Source organism: Epinephelus lanceolatus, chromosome 1 (genome assembly GCF_041903045.1).
Source record: "Epinephelus lanceolatus isolate andai-2023 chromosome 1, ASM4190304v1, whole genome shotgun sequence".
Lineage (NCBI taxonomy): Eukaryota > Metazoa > Chordata > Actinopteri > Perciformes > Serranidae > Epinephelus > Epinephelus lanceolatus.
In genome coordinates this window covers 48,600,154-48,621,366 of record NC_135734.1, presented here as the reverse complement: position 1 = coordinate 48,621,366, position 21,213 = coordinate 48,600,154, and the positions used below count along the sequence as shown (strand labels likewise).

The following is a 21,213-nucleotide window of genomic DNA, read 5'->3' as shown; positions in this document are numbered from 1 at the left end:
TTGACATTAGATGTACGAGTAGGGAGACAACAGGAAAACAGAATGTGACTGATAGTAAAGGCTTGATTCACAATAAATAGATAAATAAATTGTCTCGTGCATAAATCAAACACAGACACAGTTACACAAACAGTACATGGACTTGGGATGAATTTATAATAATGCACACTTATAGGTTCAGTATAAACTAATACTAATGTACAAATGTATTAAAATAATTGTTATTAAAACAACCAATAACAGTTTTTACAGTTCCCATTGTGTGTGCAGGCTCCACCTACACCATGGCGTTGTTAAAATTGGGTCTAACCTGCAAATTTTCAAATATCTTTTTCTGATTTCTGATCATACTCATTGAATTCAATCTGAATATAGATTTTTACAGTTTCACAATAACGTCCAGTAAAAATGTCAAAGGTCAGCTGCAACACTGAACAGTTTCACATTTATGTTCGTATAATTTAAACAGACATGATACAACGTGTTATACATACACCTACATACTTAATTTTGAACTGTTCAGAGCATTTTGACCAAAAATAAATTGGCTCAGGGCAGTTTTTCTGAACCTCAAGTGTGAACTATGAGACATCAGTGGGCATATCATATTCGACAGGTTGGAAATAGTCTTGCGTGTAATAGTCTCATGCCTTCTTATCATTAACAGCTGGTCCATGCTTGATTTATGGATTAAAGGCTCACAGGCTCACAATGCAATCTGACATTTTGCTACTGTTTACTTCCATTGTGCATTTAACAATGCTGTTGTTGATGCATGCTTGACAACAATGGTTCTGATCAAACTGGTGGAAACACAGACTGGTTCGCTAGTTAGCAAGAATGTTCCAAGGAAAAACTGGTATCAGTGCGCTTCAGAGGTGCTGCCAGGTTAGCTGTTTCCCCCTGCATCCATTATTCATGGTAAGTTAAGCTAACAACATCTAGACTTCAGCATTGTGCTTAATGCACAAACATGAGATTAATATTGATTTTATTTTCCAGAACTATTTCTTTTTTAAAAAGCAACTTGAGCTTCAACTTTCCCTGATGATGTGACAGGTGACTGAGCTCTGTGGCGTTCATGACAAAGACTCGGCTGTTCTTGCAGACAGGAAACACTTACTGGCCCAGATTACAGATAGACTGTGGGTTTCTTATATTTTGCATGCATCTGCTGTATGTACATTGTGTGTGTGTGTGTGTGTGTGTGTGTGTGAGAGAGAGAGAGAGAGAGAGAGAGAGAGAGAGAGAGAGAGAGAGAGAGAGAGCTGGGCTTTGTGGTCTCTGTGAGACACTTCCTGTCCTGTGTTTGTGATGTGGGGTGGTAGTTCAGCATGCCAAGATGCCACCAAAATTCTCAGAAGTATGGCTATACTACCCACCTGTGGAGTCTGGTGACATTTTGTCCAACTGAAAGCTTCCATTCACATGATGGGTACTGAACGAAGCAGAAAAAAAGGTATCAAATGAAGCACTCTTTCTGGTATAACTTTAAGGGTAGTACAATAGCTCTACACATAGGTCAGTATGTTCCTGCATTTTTGCTCTGTTATGTGTCCACACTTTGATCTCTGTTAAATATTAGATATTAACAGTGAATGTGGTCAGACTACGAGTGATGTTGGTGCGTGATCAGCTGGGGTGTATTGATTCTGAAAGTGAGACTGAAACCGCGACACAATCATCCATGTCTCATATCACCCCCCTCCCTGAGTATTATGATGGAGCATTACTGATATTTGTGTTTGTTTTTGTTACTTATATTATCTTATTGATAATATGTCAGCACTTGAGTGCCTCGATTGTTACAGTAAGAATTATACCCAATGAGCCGATGCTGACTGATTCATTTTTTCAAAGTAAATGACAAAAAAAAGATAATTTTTCTACTTTTTTTCACCCCTGCAAAACTGAAAATGTACTGAACCGTGAATTTTGTGCATCATCAACACTCTAATTAATCAGAAGCTGTTTTTTAAATGAAACCTCACTAAAATCTCTTAAAAGCAGTTTTAGTTACATTAATAGTTTTTGGCACAGTGAGTTCTGCAGTTCATCATTAATAACTTTTAGTGTTCAAATTAAAAATGTCTACTTTAATATCAAATTAAATGCCAAATGTTCCGACTTCTACCACTGGTAGGAGGCCCAGGGGCAGACCCAGAGCACGCTGGAGGGACTACATATCCCATCTGACCTGGGATCACCTCGGATTCCCCCAGGAGGAGCTGGAAAGCTTCACTGGGGAGAGGGACGTCTGGGGTGCTTTGCTCGGCCTGCTGCCTCCGTGACCCGGCCTCGGATAAGCAGACGAAAATGGATGGATGTTCTGACTCCTCTTGAAACAGCCAGAATCTTTTAGAGGAGTTTATTTCTTTTCCCTCACAGTATCTCAAACTGCATTCTGTATATTTTATCATGTATAGGAACAGGTCACTCTTCACTGTGATCTGTTGGTGTGACTTTCAGAAGTAAATTTTCATCATGGTTTCTCAGCCTGCATGTTCTCATCTGGGGTACTGAAGGAGTCCTGGACAGCTGAGTGGTTACAGTGCATAACAGCTTTGGGACCTTTGGAGCATGTCATACCCCTCGACCACTCTCAGCCATTTCTACACTGTTGTCATTATAATAAAGATGATAAGGTGAGCATAATGTGAATATAAGGGCATACATAGAGGGCAGACCTCTGCTAAGGCCAAATGCCTTGTCTCACAGTGTTAACAAAAGTGAAAAATAATTTGTGTATCCTAATGTTAATAATATTCAGATCCGCTCCAGTATTTAAAAGGTTCTCTTTTGGCCCACGCTTAACACTTTCCCCATGAAAATCGAGCCAGTAGTTTTTCTGTATTCCTGCTCACAACCAAACAAAATGAACCAAAACATACCAGTCTCAGCAGAGGTAATAATATCTATATCAAACCTCTTTTATTCTCAACCTGAGAAAGCCATTTTGTCTTTCAAAAATGACTTCATGTTTGTGGTTCACAGTGAAACATGGGTCATTAGCCAGCTGTCAATGAGCTGCACTTTGCAAGTTAACAAAGAACCCAGCTCTGTCATCACGGTCAGTTATCAGTGAAATACACAGCACGAGTCAGGAAACATTAAGAGGAGGCTACTGACTGCTGTGAGTCACTGGTTTCCTTTCATCATTGTGTGATTTAAGTCTGAAGACATGAAAAGAGAAACTCTGTGCAGAGCTGTGACCACACTGGTTACCACAACAGGTCCTGATGGTGTTGCTGGGGGAGGTGGTGGTGAGGGGAGGAAAAGTAACTAATTTTCATTTACTCAAGTACTCCTGTGATTACAATCTTGAGTTACTTTATTATTCTACTCCATTTCATTTCATTTCACTGACAGATATAGAGAGATAACAGATGTAGTTTACATGAAAATATCTGAACATTTTATAATATAAGAGGATTTCTAAGTTATAGTAATTTTATTCAGCTGCTCACAGACTGAGTGATTCATAAGTGTGGAGTAAAGCCTGGTTATTAATTTGAAGTTTTGGTTGTTTTTCTGATCTGACAGTGAAACAAGGAACAGGATCAGTCCGGTTGTTTCAAACATCCAAAGGAGGAGCTTCCTCTCTTCCTGCAAGGCCATGGAAATATTCAGTAACCCTGTGTGTGGATGGGGGTGGTGTTGGAGGGTTTCTTCCCGCCGATTTTTATCCACCATTTTTTATATGACTCACTGACCACCTGACACTCTGACAGCCAATCATCTGTCATTAAAGTGCAGCAGTATTATCAGCAAAAGTAGTTAACGTATCAAAAGTAAAAGGTTTTGTTCGGGAGAAAAATGTGCCCTTGTTTTGGTAGTAATAATGTATGAATGTCAGAGCAGCATGTCACCGCTGTAGCTGCTCAAGGTGGTGCCAGTTTAATGCTGTTAATTTTGTCCAGGGGTTCCCAACCTAGGGGTCAGGTCCTTCCAAAGGTTCACCAGATAAATTTGAGTGGTTGTGAGATGATTAATGAGAGATTGGAAGAAAAAGAAACTAAGCTCTGATATACGTATAGAAGTTTAGAGAGGGATGAACTGCCAACACTGCAGAGAGACATCTGAAACACAACAAGGAGACACCACTGAATAATTAGGAGGTGAAAAGACAAAAAGGCTGGTTTAATCTTCCAATGGACTGTATGTTATAAGCTTAACAACTTGATCAGAAGATACAATATTTCCGGGGCGTCGGTGGTTTAGTGGTAGAGCAGGCGCCCCATGTACAAGGCTGTTGCCACAGCGGCCCGGGTTCGACTCCAGCTTGTGGCCCTTTGCTGCATGTCACTCCCTCTCTCTCTCCCCCTTTCACACTTGTCTGTCCTGTCCATTAAAGGCTAAAAATGCCCAAAAGAAGATACAATATCTCCTTGTGAAATGTGGTGGAGAAGAGGTATAAAGAAGCAGAAAAACAAAATATTTGAGTAGAGTACAAGTAGGCTTCCTCAAAATACTTCTTCTGTTCAGGTTTTACTGAGTTACATCCCTCTGTCGCTTACAGTTCAGGTGGGAAAGAAAAAGAATTAATGCCCCCTAGCAACTGAATGGCATGAATTGAATCTGTTTGCCTACCAACCCTTTTTGGCGGGCAGAGACACTTCCTGTATCTCAGAGTTAGTTCAGGCTGCTCTCTGCAGAGCAATCAGTTGCATCAGTCAGCTGACAAAGAAACAACCTCTGCTGCGGTTTTGTTGATTTATTCTTACTCATCTCACAAACACTGGTGAGTTTCTTTGTTTCTTACTAATTTCTGCTTTTCAGTGACTGAAAAAAACTTTCAGCACTTCAAGTGTTAATTTAGCAGCTCTTTGTACTGACTTTATACTCGGTTTTGTTTTCCATTGTATGATGCAATATCATTTGGTGGGAAACCAACCTGACAATGCAGTGATGAAAACATGACGATGTTCAGGTTTTATATGTTAAATATGTGTGTTTTAAACTTTTTTCTACAAAGTGCTTCACCTCTCTTCTTTCATATATGTGTTTTTTTTGTTTTCCCCTCCTCCTTACTTCTCCAGGTGTTCAGATGTGCATTATTCTGCACAGACATGTGTGAACGCCCAAATTTTATTTTTTATTTTTTGGTTGTATATATGTAGATATTGTAAAGTGTATGTATGTACAACTGAAGACACACAAATATATGAAGTGCTGGATGGTTTTGATAATCTATGGTTTCTTGTTGTGGAATGATTTAACTGTCCACACATGATAAAAACATATTTTCAGTAGCAATTTGATTTTATGCAAGTCTGAGTTCGCTCAGCAGGTCATTACAGATTTGAGGTGATCTTCAGTCTTGCACTTTTACACCTTTCGGATAAAAAGATTAAAATAATTTCCTCTTCTCTGGGCGGAGGTGGTGAGTTCTGATGTTTTGGGAGATTTTGGAGATATGTGCAAGTCTGGGGACAGTGTGAAAATGATATAATTTGTATTTATAGAACAAGTATGTACATGTCAGTGGAGAAAAAATTACTATAAGTAGTCTGAGGAGTGCTACTTCACACATTCAAGTGCCAAAAACAAGTGTTCATTGGATCCAAGGAAACTTCCAGAGATAAAAAAGTTAGTCAAAACCACAAAAATACCAAGGCACACTATTTTACAAAAATTAAAAAGCCTTTATTAAACTGGCTTAACGCCTGCGCGTTACAACATGTAGTCTTCATCAGGGGTTTTATGCCCTGATGAAGACTACATGTAGATGCCTTGGTATTTTTGTGGTTTTGACAACCATTTTTTAAGTACGTACATGTATTAAGAAAATGGTTGTACACATAAATGTATAATAAAGGAAAATGAGCAGAGAAGTTGGCTAAAAGAAGTTGCAGAAGTTTCAAATCTGTTCCTGAAAAAGTTTTGTTTCTGGAAGTAATATTTTCCTCATCATTAATGTATATTTCCTCTCCACTGAATGTTTCCTGACAACAGACTGTGTTCTCTGCTTGATTCCTTTAATCTTCTGGAAACACCGAACTCACCACCCTGCTGTGTGAATTATGTGCACAGTTTTCTAATTAACAGTCAATAAACATACATTAAAATATAGAAAATGACCTGCTGTCTGATGCTTTCGGGTACATCTAAAGGTGTGAGCTGTGGCTTTTCTGCTTTCACTTCCGCTCTCTATCTGCTGTCTCATTTCTTCTATTTCACATTTCCCTCTCATGATTTATTCCCCCCACAAAATCAGTAGCATGATGGCTGTTATGTTTAAACCTTTAAAATAATGTAAGTTTTGTTTTTATAGTCACAATGAAGATCGCAGCCTTCAATGTCAAACAGCTGGGAATGAGTAAAGTCAGCAACCCATTTGTGAGGGAAAATCTTATCAAGGTAATTCAGTGTGCGTGACCACAGTCAAATCTCTGATCATCATGATGAGTAATTTTGTTTCACTTCTTTGTGATGCTTGTACAGTATGGTGTGTTAATAGGGAACTGTTTATATGTAGCTCAGAGATGTGATGAACACATTCAGTTTCAGAGTTTGTTTGATCATCACGGAAACAAACATATTTGACACTTTATGACAGCGAGGCAGATTTAATGACACACTAAATGTTGTTCAAAAACACTACATAGATGATACTTAGACAGTCAAAAATACTGTAATAATATTACAGTGTTTGGTTCTTTGTCTCAGATATTAATATTGATTGATGAAATCCATTTAGCTGTTTCAAGTTCAAGCTTATTGTTGCAGCTCAGTCACCAGAAGAAAATGTTGACATTGTACATGTCTGCAAACCATGGACACGTTATCTTTGTATATTTAATATGTATCATATCAACATTTCTAAAGGGACCTATGGTCCTGATTTTAATGTATATGAACTTGCTTCATTAATGGGATGTATATGGGAAAGTGTAGACTGCTGCAGACCACTGGTCGAGACCAATAAACAACAACACCAGTTGTTGTTTAGTGAGTAATCTCTGCATTTCCAGTGGGTACTGTGCCACTGAAAGTGGGTGTTTTGAGCAAAAATATGACATTTACCGAACCATAAGCAAGTGGGATTTGTGCCTAAAAATAACAACATGTTAACCACTGCAGTGTCCAAATGTAAAGTTTCAACATATGCGCTACATGATAATGTACAGATGTAATGTATCCGTGGTTTGCAGAAACATACACTACCAACATTTGGCATGTTGGCTCACTGTCACAGTGTCATGGTTTACTGGGGAGCTTCGTTAATGGCATTAGTAACACTTGTGTTTCTCCTAATCTGACAACTCAAAATTTCTGCTGGGAAAAGTTATATTGTGTTGTATTATTATTTTTGTTGTGTTTAATGATTAATTAGACCATATCTCATTACTTGAGTTATTAGTGTGTATGTTGGCTGTTTTTCTTGCAGATTGTGTCCCGGTACAGTGTGGTGGTGATGTTGGAGGTGATAGATGCAACTGGTAGGGCCATGAACAAGTTCCACACAGCCCTCAACAACCACAAGTGAGTTTTCTATGTAAATACTCAGTGATTCCTCTGGAGCATCTTTGCACAGTAAAATAGTACAAATAGAAACTTCACATAATGCTCTAAAGAGCTAACTTTGAAGTAGCATAAAGTGCAAAATAAGACATATATGTAAGGATAGTAATGCCCTACTCAGAATTTTTTCATGTTGCTTCAGATAATGTTTGCGTTTGTCATAACCAATTATTTATTATAAAGTCAACTCAGAAATTGCATTCCAGCTTCCGTCTCTGGAAGCTGGCGTGCGACTGCAGCCGTTAGGGACCCCAATAGGCTCCATGTAACCAACTGAAGAAATATCTGGAGCATTTTTAAGTAAAAAAAAAATGGCAGGTATTTTGACATGCAGGTGTAATTAAACACATTAGTAAAGGCTGCATTCCACTTAGATGCACACCAAAATGGCCCATTGTGGTTCCAGCTCCACAAAGATGTTTTAGACTGATCTGTGGTGTTAACCCAAGTTCAAGTTCAAGATATCTTTATTGTCCCTGAGGGGCAATTTGTGGTGCAGCCAGCAGCAGAACAATAGAAATAACAATGACAATTACAGTTCAAATAAGCAATCCACAAAATACAATAGAGAATAACAATAAATAGTAAAAAACATAAAAAGGTAAAGTGACCACAGTGCATGCAATACACCTTAAAATGGCTTAAAAAGGGCTAAAAAATCATCATCCATTATTTTAAAGGCCAATGGCTGCTGGAACCCAGGACTTTTTAATTCTGCCTGTCCTACATCTGGGCATACAAAATCTGCATCCAGATGGGAGCAGCTTGAATTCTGATGCCAGGGGATGACTGGGGTCAGACAAGATTTGTTTTGCTTTCCTCAGGGACCTAGTTTTGTGTAAAAGAGAGATGTCTGTCAGTCTTAATTTTGCCCTTACATTTGTCTAAAAAGTAAGCCCCCCTGGCTATTTGCTACAGGTCTGCACTGCATTGGGCTTACATCTTACTGGAAAATTTTTTTGTGTTATTGTATTCACACTTTTTACACATTATAAAATTTGTAATTCAGGCATAGCTTTGTTGCAGATCTTATTTGGTGATTATTTTGTTCCCATAGATCTTAGTCGTTGTTAAAATTATTAGAGCGGACAAATAGTTTTCTTCAAATATGAATAAAAAAGCTGAGGAACATGTTTCAACTTTTCAGAAATGTCAGTAGCAGAAATGAGAGAATAATTAGAGTGACAGAGACTCAAGGAACAGATGGGAGAGGGTGCTGGTCTTTGTTTTGCTATGCAGATCGAATCTAGTTTTTCAATAAACTTAATTCATAGAATCTCATGAATAACATTAGGATGTGGGGAAAAAAACATATTTTACCGATGTTGTGATCTTGTGATGACTTAGTAAGTGTTTCAGTTTTAGTTGTTTCTGTTTTCTGACAGAGATAACAAACAACGTCCGTACGAAATGAAGTGCAGCGAACCTCTGGGACGAAGCTCCTACAGGGAGAAGTTTGTTTTCTTCTACAGGTATGAAGTGAATAATTGACTATGAATGAAAGCCAAATACAAAATCTGCTTATTTAGTAAAACATTTAAAAGAAAAAAAAATTTTTTTTGAAAATATAACCTGCCTCTGGATCTGCATCAAAATTGACAAAGTGTGCAAAATTTAGAGAAAGTTAAAGGTCAAGTTTGTAGGATTTAAGGGGATAAATGGCATAAATAGAATAAAATGTTCATAACTGTATTTTCATTAGTGTATAATCACCTGGAGATAGTGGTGTTTTTGTCACCTTAGAATGAGCTGTTTATATCTACTTAAGGAGTGGGTCCTTTCCCATGGAGTCCGACATTTTGTTCTTGTTTAGTTTTAGGATAATGTGTGTTATGAATAGCACCTGTATAGTTCAGGAGCATAGACTATATTAAGCAATTTAACAAAGCCACAATGGCATCACCCACTGGCTTGTGGGCTCCCTCTTTAAAGCCTCAAGTTTGACATTTTGGAGAGGGCTATATAAAAATTCACCCAATACACTTATCATAAAGGGGGAAATTAACAATACAGACCAATTTTTTTTTTCTACCAGGTTGTAAAAATGTTTATTTCTGCTGTAAATTTGGGCATTTTAACGTGGGGGTCTGTGGGGACTGGAGCCAGACTGAAGTGGCCATCCAAAGAACGTTGCATTCTTTATCATGACCACATGATGGTGCTATTGGACCAGTTACCTCACACAGCTTTCCACAAAGTTTAGCTGAATTACTTCACATTGTTTTTAGTGATCCTGCTAGATAACAAATACATGACAAAGCAAAGATCTAAATGCAAAAAAGGTGACAGAGGTATTGAGTACATCTGCAAAAATGATATTGAAATTATGGATGTTATGTTCTAGGGCGGCACGGTGGTGTAGTGGTTAGCACTGTCGCCTCACAGCAAGAGGGTTCCTGTTTCAATCCCAGGAGGGAGGGGTGCAGAGTTTGCATGTTCTCCCTGTGTCAGTGTGGGCTTCCTCCGGGTGCTCCAGCTTCCTCCCACAGTCCAAAGACATGCAGGTTAATTGGTGACTCTAAATTGTCCGTAGGTGTGAATGTGAGTGTGAATGGTTGTCTGTCTCTATGTGTCAGCCCTGTGATAGTCTGGAGACCTGTCCAGGGTGAACCCTGCCTCTCACCCAATGTCAGCTGGGATAGGCTCCAGCCCCCGCGACCCTCCAAAATGGATGGATGTTATGCTCTGTCTACTTACGGGGACTGATACTATGCATGTGTTTGTGTGTGTCTCAGAAAGGATCAGGTGAAAATGATCAACTCCTACCAGTATGAAGAAGAAGAAGAAGAAGAAGAAGAAGAAGAGGATGATGAAGAAGAAGAAGAGGATGATGAAGAAGAAGAGGATGAAGAAGAAGAAGAAGAGGATGAAGAAGAAGAAGAGGATGAAGAAGAAGAAGAAGAGGATGAAGAAGAAGAAGAGGATGAAGAAGAAGAAGAGGATGAAGATTATGAACATGGTGAAGAATATGAGGATGAAGAAGATGACGATGATGAATATGAGGATGATGAAGATGAAGATGATGAGGAAGATGAAGATGAAGATGATATAGAAGATGAAGCTGCGGACGTGCTCGCCAGAGAGCCTTACATTCTGCAGTTCAAGAGTCCTACAACAGGTACCCACGTGTGTGTCTGTCTTGCACACTTTGTGAGGACCAATACCAGTTTTAGATGTGAAGGTGAATTTGACGACATTTTGACTGATCCTCAGTGTTGGACAAACTTCAGGTTGTTTTAAGGTTAAGACTTCATTTTAAAGTTGGAATTAGGTTAGATTTAGGATTAGGGTTTAGGGGATGTTTTATGTCTATGAGGGTCCTCACAAGTATGTGTGTGTGTTTTTGTGTTTGTTTGTCTTACTTTGTGTGTTTGTGCTTCCAGTTGTGAAGAAGCTGGCACTGATCCCTGTCCACACCAAACCAGGGGACGCAGAGAGAGAGCTGGACGCTGTGGACGATGTGGTTAAAGCAGTGAGGAAAAGATGGAGGACTACTGTGAGTTGGGAATGTATAAAGAATGTAAAGTATTGTAAAATTAATGGTTAATATGTGATTGGTTTTTGATTGTTATTTTTTAGATATTTTTTTATTTTCTTGGTATACTTCAAAAGACACACAACAGAAAACTGATGACAAAAATCACACAAAAAAAACAGAAAAACAAAAAAAACAAATAATAATAATAAAAAAAGAACACAGCAAAGACAAAAAACAAACAAACAAAACAAACAAACAAGCCCCCCATACCCTCACACACACACACACACACACACACACACACACACACACACACACAAGGAGAGAAACATAGACATTATATAAATGAGTCCATATTGACCAATCCTCTAGATGACCAAACTGATGTCAACAGCTGACTTCATCAAGACGACACTCAGCTGGCAAGAGACCAAACTGCTTCACTGGTTATTGCAACCAAGATACTTCATTACAGGGCCCCAGGAGTCATCCCATTTGTTTTGAAAAGATTGTCTGCTGAATCGCAATTTCTCCATATATACTAGATACAAGTTCATGTATCCAGTTCTGAAAAGATGGTGGATTTGATGACTTCCAGTCTGCAAGTATGAGTTTTTTGGCTAGCACTGTACCCATTAACAGGGCAGATTGGATGTAGGAAGGAAAGGCTAATGAGTTGGCTGAACATCCAAAAACGGCCAAGTCTCTGTCAGGTAGAAGTGAGATGTGGAATACTTCAGAAAAGAAAAGAAAAATTCTTGACCAGAATAAACATATAGCTGGATAATCCCAAAATAAATGTAACAAGGTACCATTGTTTAATTTACATTTATCCCAAATTGGAGAAACAGAAGGATAAAATTTTTTGCAGCATGACCTTAGAATAGTGACACCGATGTATGACTTTCAACTGAATTAACCTGTGTCTGCTGTTTATTGAACATCTATGAATGTATGAAAGTGCAGTCGTCCATACCCTGTCAGGTCAGGGAGAACATCACTCATTTCTCTTTCCCAGGCCCTCTTAATAGAGAGTGCCGGTTCAGGCTCTTTGCCAAAAAAAAACTGTAAAATTGGAAATAAGTTTCTTTCTATTCGGAGAAATTGAGAGTAATTCCAAAAACGTATGTCCTTTCCCTATGGTTTCAAACTGAGGGATGTTCTCCCGTACGAAATGTCTAAGTTGCATATATCTAAAAAAAAAAATGAGAATGAGGTAAATTATATTTTTCACTTAATTGGCCAAAAGATGCAAAGCTGTTGTCAATATAGAAATCTTTTAAACATCTTAGCCCTTTCACATACCATGCTGCAAATAAGAAAGCATTTAGGTTTGCTGCTCCCTCTGCCTGGAACATGTTACAGAAAACTTTGAAACAAAATGAGTTGGTCTCATTGAGCACTTTTAATGGGAAATTGGAAGACCTGGAGGCAGAAACATCTGGTTGTAGATGTTTTGCCTGAGGCTTTTATTACTGTAGCTGACCTTGAATTGTTGCTGTTTTGGATGCTAAGTGTTTTTAATGTTTGTGTCCACCTTGTGTTTGTGTGTATGTGTGATTATGCTGCTGCCTGTCTTGGCCAGGACACTCTTGTAAAAGAGATTTTTAATCTCAATGAGTCTTTTCCTGGTTAAATAAAGGTTAAATAAAAATAAAATAAATGTGCTGTCCACTAATGCTGGGGTAAAGGCATGATTATGGCAGACTGGTGTATGAATCGATATGTTGGGAGCTTTATGGGTGTTTTTTATTTGAGTGAGGATCTTAAGTGAGTTTCTCACTATAAGACTATGGCTTACTGACTTAACAGATGCAACATTAGTAAACAATAAAGAAGACAAGGAGATAATGGCTTTAATAGAGATGCAAGTTCTAATTTTATCCACAAGGGGGCAGAGTTGAGTAATTCATGGTCTGGTGACCCCCACTGCCAGTATGCCAATGCCCAAGCATTTGCTGCCCAGTAATATTGTTTGAATACCGGAAGACCCAAACCTCCATTTTGGGTAGGTCTGAAAATATGTTTTTTAGATAATCTGTGTTTTTTATATCCCCAAATAAAATCCAAAATAATTGTCTCTATTTTCTTAAAATAATCATTTGATATAAATATTGGTAGATTTTGAAAGAGATATAAAAATTTTAGTAGTATCATTTTTATGGCATTTACTCTACCTATCATAGACAGTGGCAGGGTTCTCCAGTATTCTATGTTGGATTTCAATTTATCAATAGAAACCAAGAGGTTTAGTTCTAACAATGATTTTTGATTGTTATTTTTTAACAAGGTGGATGAACCCCTATTGGTCTGTGAGTTTCCTCGTTGGCTGAACCACTGCTACAGATGCTGCGCTGTTAAAATAAAAACGTTCTATCGAAACATGTTAATTCTCAATAACTCATTGGTTGTAGATCTGGGTCAGAGCGATTGGATGGAAGGCAGGGGGACTCATTTTGTTAACAATAGGGATGGTCACCCCTCTCAAATGTTTCTGCACACATGGATTTGTTTTATCATAATTATGGTTGTGTTGTTATTTCTTTTGCAGAACATTATGATTTTGGGGGATTTTAATGCAGGTGGACGTTATCTCTCCAAGAAGAGGAAGAAGAAGATTCGCATCTCTTCTCCTCCTTATCACTGGCTGATAAAGGATGATGTCGACACGACGACGAGCAACTGTAATGACAACACTTACGACAGGTAGCTCACATCTCAGGGCAGTTGTCTGAGTGGATTTGTGCCTTGTTTAAGTGTTTTAAAAGGTTGTGATGCATGTCCTGCCAACAGGATCGTGGTGTTCGGACAGGCCATGCTGAAAGCCGTCGTCCCCAGGTCAGCCAAGCCCTTCAACTTCCAGAGAGCGTTCAGACTGACTGATGAACAAGTGAGGCTCATCTTCAGTGTGAAGTCATTGAGTACTTATTGTATTTTAAAGGAGACGTGTCATTATTCAAACTTTATTTGTTTTCCAGGCGCAAAGCATCAGTGACCACTACCCTGTGGAGGTGGAGCTGAAGCCCCATACAAACGCCACCAAAAGAACCTCAGGTTGACCTCAGTGACACAAACTGAACTATTTCATCAAACGGCATTTTGATTTTATTTCAGTTCACATTCTGAACACAATTCAATTATATTACAGTCTACTCAGTCTGATCAATCACATCACAGTCTTTAATGATCATCACTTAGCTCAGATTCAGACTGAAAACACTCCAGCGCTGAAACAGTGTAGGGGGCTGCATTGATGGGGGCAGGTACCAATGAGACAATGAAATAAAACCCAGAAAATCCAACGTGAATTACAGATTAATGTGTTTCAAGGCAATGCATCTTTATTGATACAACAAACAGGCAATTCAAAGTGCATTACACAGGAAACTAAAAGCATTAGAGTGACATTTCACAAGAGACATCCATGCTAGGATTGCCGTCTGTGACATCACAGAGTCTCCACTCCCTCGAGGGATGCAGCCAGTACCATAATCTCCCACTAACAGGGAAACAGGTTGTATGGTTTCACCTTTTAAGTTACTAATTGTCATATGCAATTAGAGGAAACAATTGTTGTTTGTTTGTTTGGCGAACAGTAATCTTAAATTTCAGGTTCCTTCTACCAATGCTCATTTAATACGTATTAAGGGAAATCTCTCAAGTAGCCATTGCTCATTTAATTCGTACAAAAGGAAACACACAAGTAAAACAAACTAACAAACAATAATCCTATGTGTTTGTCCTTTCTCAGATCATTCCATCATTCTTGTCATGTCTTCATTCGAAGGCTTCATCACATCGTCACAGCCGTCTAATCAGTTCCACAACCAGAAAACCTTCCATCAGCTTCACAGAAAGCTATTCATAACAATCTCGTCCAATGCACACCCTCAGCCCATTTCGCTAGTTAGCGTCAGCTCCCCCGTTCCTCTCTAGATGTCACGTTTATTCGCAGTTTTACCACCCATTGTATCTATAAAACAATAATAATAATAATAATAATAATAATAATAATTATAATAATAAAATGTCCTTTTCTGCAAAGAACTACTTATTCGGAGCCAGCTTTTCATTAATTTGGCCACTGGCAGTTGCAAACCGCGACATACATTCTGATGTTAACCAAAACTTGCAAAAAGGTTTCTGCTCTTACAGCAAACGCTTGCCACTCACTTCCGACCTTCTTAGCCCTGCATCCATTCTCGTTCAGGCTACTCATCCCCTGAGTCAACCCCTCTGTAGCGTCCATAGTCCGTGCTTTGAATTCCTCCCAATGCATCTACCACCCTCCACTTTGTCCCTGTTTTTCTAACGCAACTTAATACTTCTGACTCTCTCTTGTTCTCACTCCTGAGCAGTAAATCAATGCAGCCTCCACCGCTGGCCACCACATTCGCTCCCATGTTTGCAACAGTTGTAACCATTTCCTCTTCCCAGACACTCATATATCCGTCCCAGACAAGCAGTAATGGACAACCTCCTGCCGCACATTCATCCCCTTCTCTCATTTGTTTATTCTTCCTCAAAATTTTGTATTTCCCCGTCTTACTAAAGCTTTACAGATCACTTGGTCATGGTGCAGTCCTAGTGCTAGTAAGCCAGTTTACTAGTTGGCTTAAGTCTGGAAGCAGGACCATGCCTCACTACTCAAGACCTCATTATTCCTAGCCCTTGACCCTCATCCCTACATCTCTCAACCCTTCATCCCTTCATCCCTCATCCATTCGACCCTCATCCCTTCATCCCTCCATCCTCATCTTTCAGTTCTCTTATCCCAAGATCCTCACCCCTTCACCTTTTCTCTGAACTCATAATCCATCATACGCAATAAACCATTCAGAATCTTTATGTTATTGGTGTGGTCTTTGTTATTGAAATGTAGTTTTATAAGTAGGCTCAAAAACAAAGACCACGCCTCGAACATATCCCATTTACACCCAAAAGTATTTAAGCGTACCTGATGCAATCTCTTTCTCTTTGACACATTTCTCACATCCCATCCATGCAGTTCCTTCTCGCCTCTTACATCTTTTCCTCTGCTCCTTTCTGCATACAGAAACCAGAGGGGGCTCTATCCGAAGCCGAGCTCACGAAGAGACACCTCCCCTATTCAGTCTCACTCCCAGGATCTCTCCTGCGTTCCTGCCTTCGACCCAACACATCTATCATCACCCTCACCTGCAACCACTAGCCTTCATCCCTCGACCCTCCCATCGCTACACCCCTTATCACTTCACCCCTCGTCGCTTCTTTCCTCTCTCTTCATCCCTTGATCCTTTATCTGACTTCTCTATCCTTTCATCCATGTAGCCCTTGACCCTCATCCCTACATCCCTCAACCCTTCATCCCTTCATCCCTTCATCCCTCCATCCTCATCCTTTCATTCTCTCATCCCTCGATCCTCACCCCTTCACCCTTTCCATCATACACAATAAACCATAAGAAATCTTTATCTTATTGGTGTGGTCTTTGTTAGTGGAAATGCAGTTAGAATAGAGCAGATCTACAGTTACAATGCATTAATGAGTTGATAGCTCCCCCAAAGACAAATTAGACAGCAAAACACTGTAAATCCATTATCTGTATCTATTCATACATTTTGTTTTTCTGGGTCAACTGCACATTTCAGTTTTGTTCTGTTAATGTTGACTGAACACTAACAGGAGCACAGCAGAACGAGACAGCTGGGCCAGCAAAAAAGAAGGGAGGACCATCATCAAACTTCCCAGCCAATTTCGTACTAGTGGCAAACTTATTGATCAAGCTCTTGCATTAACCTGTTAAAGTAGTGTTATTAGTTATTAGCTCTAAAAATCCACTTAGCAATCTTGAATTTCTTGCATGAACAGCTTGTATTTTATCTGCAGTTAAATATTGTGCTGAATTAAAGCTGCAGTAGGTAGAAAGCCTGAAGAAGCTTGATTTTTGAGTCTCATCTGAGTTAGGTTTCATTTGTCTTCGCCCTGAGCCCCTCCTACCAGACAAGCACGCGAGTATTTTATCCTACTTGGTTCTATTTCTCCCCCTCTGGGAGCCTCGGCTCTCCCTCACCGCGCAGCAGCCCTCCCCATCCCCCCCTTGCGGCCCCGCACATACTCCCGAGCCTTGGCTCTCCCTCACCGTGCAGCAGCCCGCCCCATCCCTCCCTCGCGGACCCGCACATGTAACCCCGAGTCTCGGCTCTCCCTCTCTGCACAGCAGCCCGCCCCATCCCTCTCTCGCGGACCCACACATACTCCCGAGCCTCAGCTCTCCCTCACCGCGGAGAGCCCTCGGCTCTGCTCCCATGGGCGGACCCTCACGCCCTCCGGCCGGGCCCGGCCCCACCTCACCCTTCCCATCCCTCCGGGGCTCCGGGGAACCGAGTTCTGTCTTCCTTTTTTTGGGTTGTTTAGCCGTGTAGGAAGTTGTAGCCAATGCTTGAATAGCTATTACCTGGTGCACTGTTCGCCATTGCCACTTGCTGTCCCCTTCTGCCGGTGGCACGGGAACGCGCATATGCAGTAGAACAGCCAATAGGAACGCAGTGGTCTGAGCTGACCTTTGATTGGTTGATGCACATCGGCACGATGCTGATTCTTTAGAGGCTGAACACAGAGCCATGGTGAGGTGCAGAAACCTTTTGTTTGTCTCAGACCACTTGATTTACATTATGCTTAGAGGATATTATAAAATTTTTACTCAATTATACCAAAACAATGTTGCCTACTGGAGCTTTAATTTAGATGCAGCTTAAGCTTTCCTTCTTTGTAATTATATTTTAAATGTTGCTGGGTAATAAAGTTGAAATCCCCCTTCACTCAAAAATGTGTGCTCTGTGTTCTTACTTCTCTCACATGTTAAAGCTTCTCACTGTGCAGAATGATTTATGTGCAGAGTTTGACACCCAATTGTGATGTAGAAACTTAAAACCTTGAGGTCACAGACAGAGAATTTACTTTTTAGTGAAGTACAAGATGTTTAGTGATGTACAAGATGTTGTGACCAGCTGATAAACATTTAAAATGAAAATATTTATATTCAGGCCAACCATTAGAAATTATGGACAGGGGGACAAAATGTTCTGAATTGGGTCCCTCATCCACACCCCTCCCACCTTAAAGTACTTTTTATCTATCACCATTTCCAAATCTATTGTTTATAATGTGTTAATCTATGCAAATCTACCAATAAGCAAAAATATAGAAATACACTGTTTTGAAAAATGGCAATGCCACTCGCAAAAATGTAGCCTAACTTTGGAGCATTATTTAGCCTCTTTGCGTGAGTGTAACATGGCTTGTGCAGTCTTCAGTGTTGCCTCTCAAAGCTACAATAACTGCAAGGGTGTTGGGGTATAAGGTGAAAGGTTTTTTAATCAATTTCAATCAATTTTATTTATAAAGCCCAATATCACAAATCACAATTTGCCTCACAGGGCTTTACAACATACAACATCCCTCTGTCCTTTGGACCCTCACAGCGGATAAGGAAAAACTCCCCAAAAAAACCCTTTAACGGGGAAAAAAAACAGTAGAAACCTCAGGAAGAGCAACTGAGGAGGGATCCCTCTTCCAGGACGGACAGATGTGCAATAGATGTCGTACAGAACAGATCAACATAATAAATTAACAGTAATCCATATGACACAATGAGACAGAGAGAGAGAGAGAGAGAGAGAGATGCAGGTAATGACAGTAGCTTACAACAACATTATTGAAAGTAATATTATAGTTATAGTTCTGGCTACTGTGGTACAATATGTTGAAAGTATACATTCATAGCTGGCAGTATACATGTGTGATAATAATCATATGTGTATAATAACAGTAGAAGTATGACTAATGACTAATGATAACAGCAGCAGCAGGAGGCATCTGGCAGGACCACGGCAGCAGCACAACCACACACGTCACGCTGTCCAGGCACCGCTGTGATATGAGTTAATCTGAGAGACAGTGGAGCACAAAGGCTCCGGAGAAGAAGCCGAGTTAGTGACATCCAGAATGGCCGAGTTAGCAAGATGCAGTAATAGGATACGAGAGAGAGAGAAGGAGAGAAGGTGCCCGGTGTATTATAGGGGGGTCCTCCGGCAGACTAGGCCTAAGTCAGCCTAACTAGGGGCTGGTACAGGGCAAGCCTGAGCCAGCCCTAACTATAAGCTTTATCAAAGAGGAAAGTCTTAAGTCTAGTCTTAAATGTGGAGACGGTGTCTGCCTCCCGGACCGTAACAGGAAGATGATTCCACAGGAGAGGAGCCTGATAGCTGAAGGCTCTGGCTCCTGATCTACTTTTGGAGACTTTAGGGACCACGAGTAACCCTGTGTTCTCAGAGCACAGTGTTCTGGTGGGATAATATGGCACTATGAGCTCTCTAAGATATGACGGAGCTTGACCATTTAGAGCTTTATAAGTTAACAGTAGGATCTTTGACATAAAGGGAAGATTAGATATTGGTCTATAGTTGGCTAACACCTCTGGATCCAGGGTGGGCTTTTTTAAGGAGAGGTTTAATTACAGCTACCTTAAAAGACTGTGGTACATAGCCTGTTAATACGGATATATTGACCATATCTAATATATGAGTGTTAACTAAAGGTAAGACCTCCTTAAGTAGCCTAGTTGGGATGGGGTCTAAGAGTACACGTTGATGATTTAGATGAAGAAATCACTGCGGTCAATTCTTGAAGAGAAATCAGGGAGAAGCAATCTAAATATATATTAGGTCTTACAGCTGTGTTTGAGGTTAGATAAGTACTATCTGAGGACAGGAGGTCATGAATTTTGCCTCTAATAGTTAGAATTTTGTCATTAAAAAAGCTCATAAAATCATTACTGCTAAGGGCTAAAGGAATACAAGGCTCAATAGAGCTTTGACTCTCAGTCAGCCTGGCTACAGTGTTGAAAAGAAACCTGGGGTTATTTTTGTTTTCTTCTATTAAAGCTGAGTAATAGTTTGCTCTGGCATTGTGGAGGCCCCTCTTATACGTTTTGAGACTGTCTGCCCAGATTAAACAAGATTCTTCCAGTTTGGTTAATCGCCAATTCCTTTCAAATTTTCGCGATATTTGTTTTAACTTACGGGTTTGAGAGTTATACCAAGGAGCGAACTTTCTTTGCTTTGTTAACTCCTTTTTAAGAGGAGCTACAGAGTCGAGTGTTGTTCGCAGCGAGCCTACGGCGCTATCAACAAAATGATCAATTCGGGAGAGGTTAAAGTCGGCACGGGAAACCTCTGTTACTGAAGGACTTGGTATTGAATTTAACGACGGAGTAATCATTTCCTTAAATTTAATGATAACAAAAATGTATTTATCATCTAAAACATATAACATGTATTGTCAATGCAGTAGGTCAGTAAGTAAATTGTTTCAACACTGGACTGTGTTGTTGATACGCCAATTGGCTAACCCAGTTCCCTTTCTGAATGACAGATACAGATTACCGCAGCCTGCTGGCGCGGTACATACAACATATGTGCTGGTTGGCCGCCAGCTGAAGTTTTTGCCATGTGATCATGTGTAATTTTTGGCAAAGACACAGGCGCTATTTACAGAGATAGCACTGGCGATCTGAACCGGTCAGTGGCGAAAAAAGCACTTTTAATGCGCAAACTTATACGGGACGCATTTGCCCCCGTTATCATTTTAGCTCGTTTCGCGGCTCCCGGCTGCATCCGCCTCCCTCAACACTGAACCAATTTTAGAACGAGTTGTACCTATGAATCATACGCACACATAAACATGGGGAAATAGAGCCCAGGTTGAAAAATACCGAAGTTATCCTTTAATCCATCTTTTTTTGTTACTTTACCATATCATTGTTAAAATAGGGTCTAACTAAGTATATAATGTTACTTTTTTTTACTTTATTACTTTATTCTTTCTCTTGAATCATTGTTCAAAGAGGGAGCTTCAGGGGTGTTGGTAGGTGTATTTTTAAAGTCTGGTTTCTGGTTTCCCTCTGCTTCGAGTCTTTATGCTAAACTAAGCTAACAACATCCAGACCACAGCTCTGCACTTATCACACAGACATGAGGTTATTATTGATCTTTTCATCTCACTCTCAAAAGAAAAAGAAAAATGACTTAAATTTTTAATGTGGCAGTTGACTGAGCTCTGTGGTGTCTGTTTCTCACAGACAGGAAACACTTACTGGCCCAGATAACAGATAGACTATAGGTTTGTAATGGTTTGCATGCATCTGCTGTATATACATTGTGTGTGTGTGT

The 21,213-nt window shown here is 39.9% G+C and overlaps 1 protein-coding gene across 1 annotated transcript; it reads left to right on the top strand.

Annotated features, from left to right (window-relative positions):
* The first annotated feature begins 4,642 nt into the window (after positions 1 to 4,642).
* Positions 4,643 to 17,798, top strand: LOC117256686 (deoxyribonuclease-1-like). The gene is made up of 10 exons (XM_078171657.1): positions 4,643 to 4,741; positions 6,275 to 6,360; positions 7,391 to 7,485; positions 8,910 to 8,996; positions 10,260 to 10,642; positions 10,908 to 11,020; positions 13,554 to 13,708; positions 13,796 to 13,892; positions 13,981 to 14,056; positions 16,059 to 17,798. The coding sequence occupies exons 2-10, from the start codon at positions 6,280 to 6,282 to the stop codon at positions 16,310 to 16,312; spliced, it is 1,341 nt and encodes a 446-aa protein (XP_078027783.1). The 5' UTR covers positions 4,643 to 4,741; positions 6,275 to 6,279; the 3' UTR covers positions 16,313 to 17,798.
* The last annotated feature ends 3,415 nt before the right edge of the window (positions 17,799 to 21,213 follow it).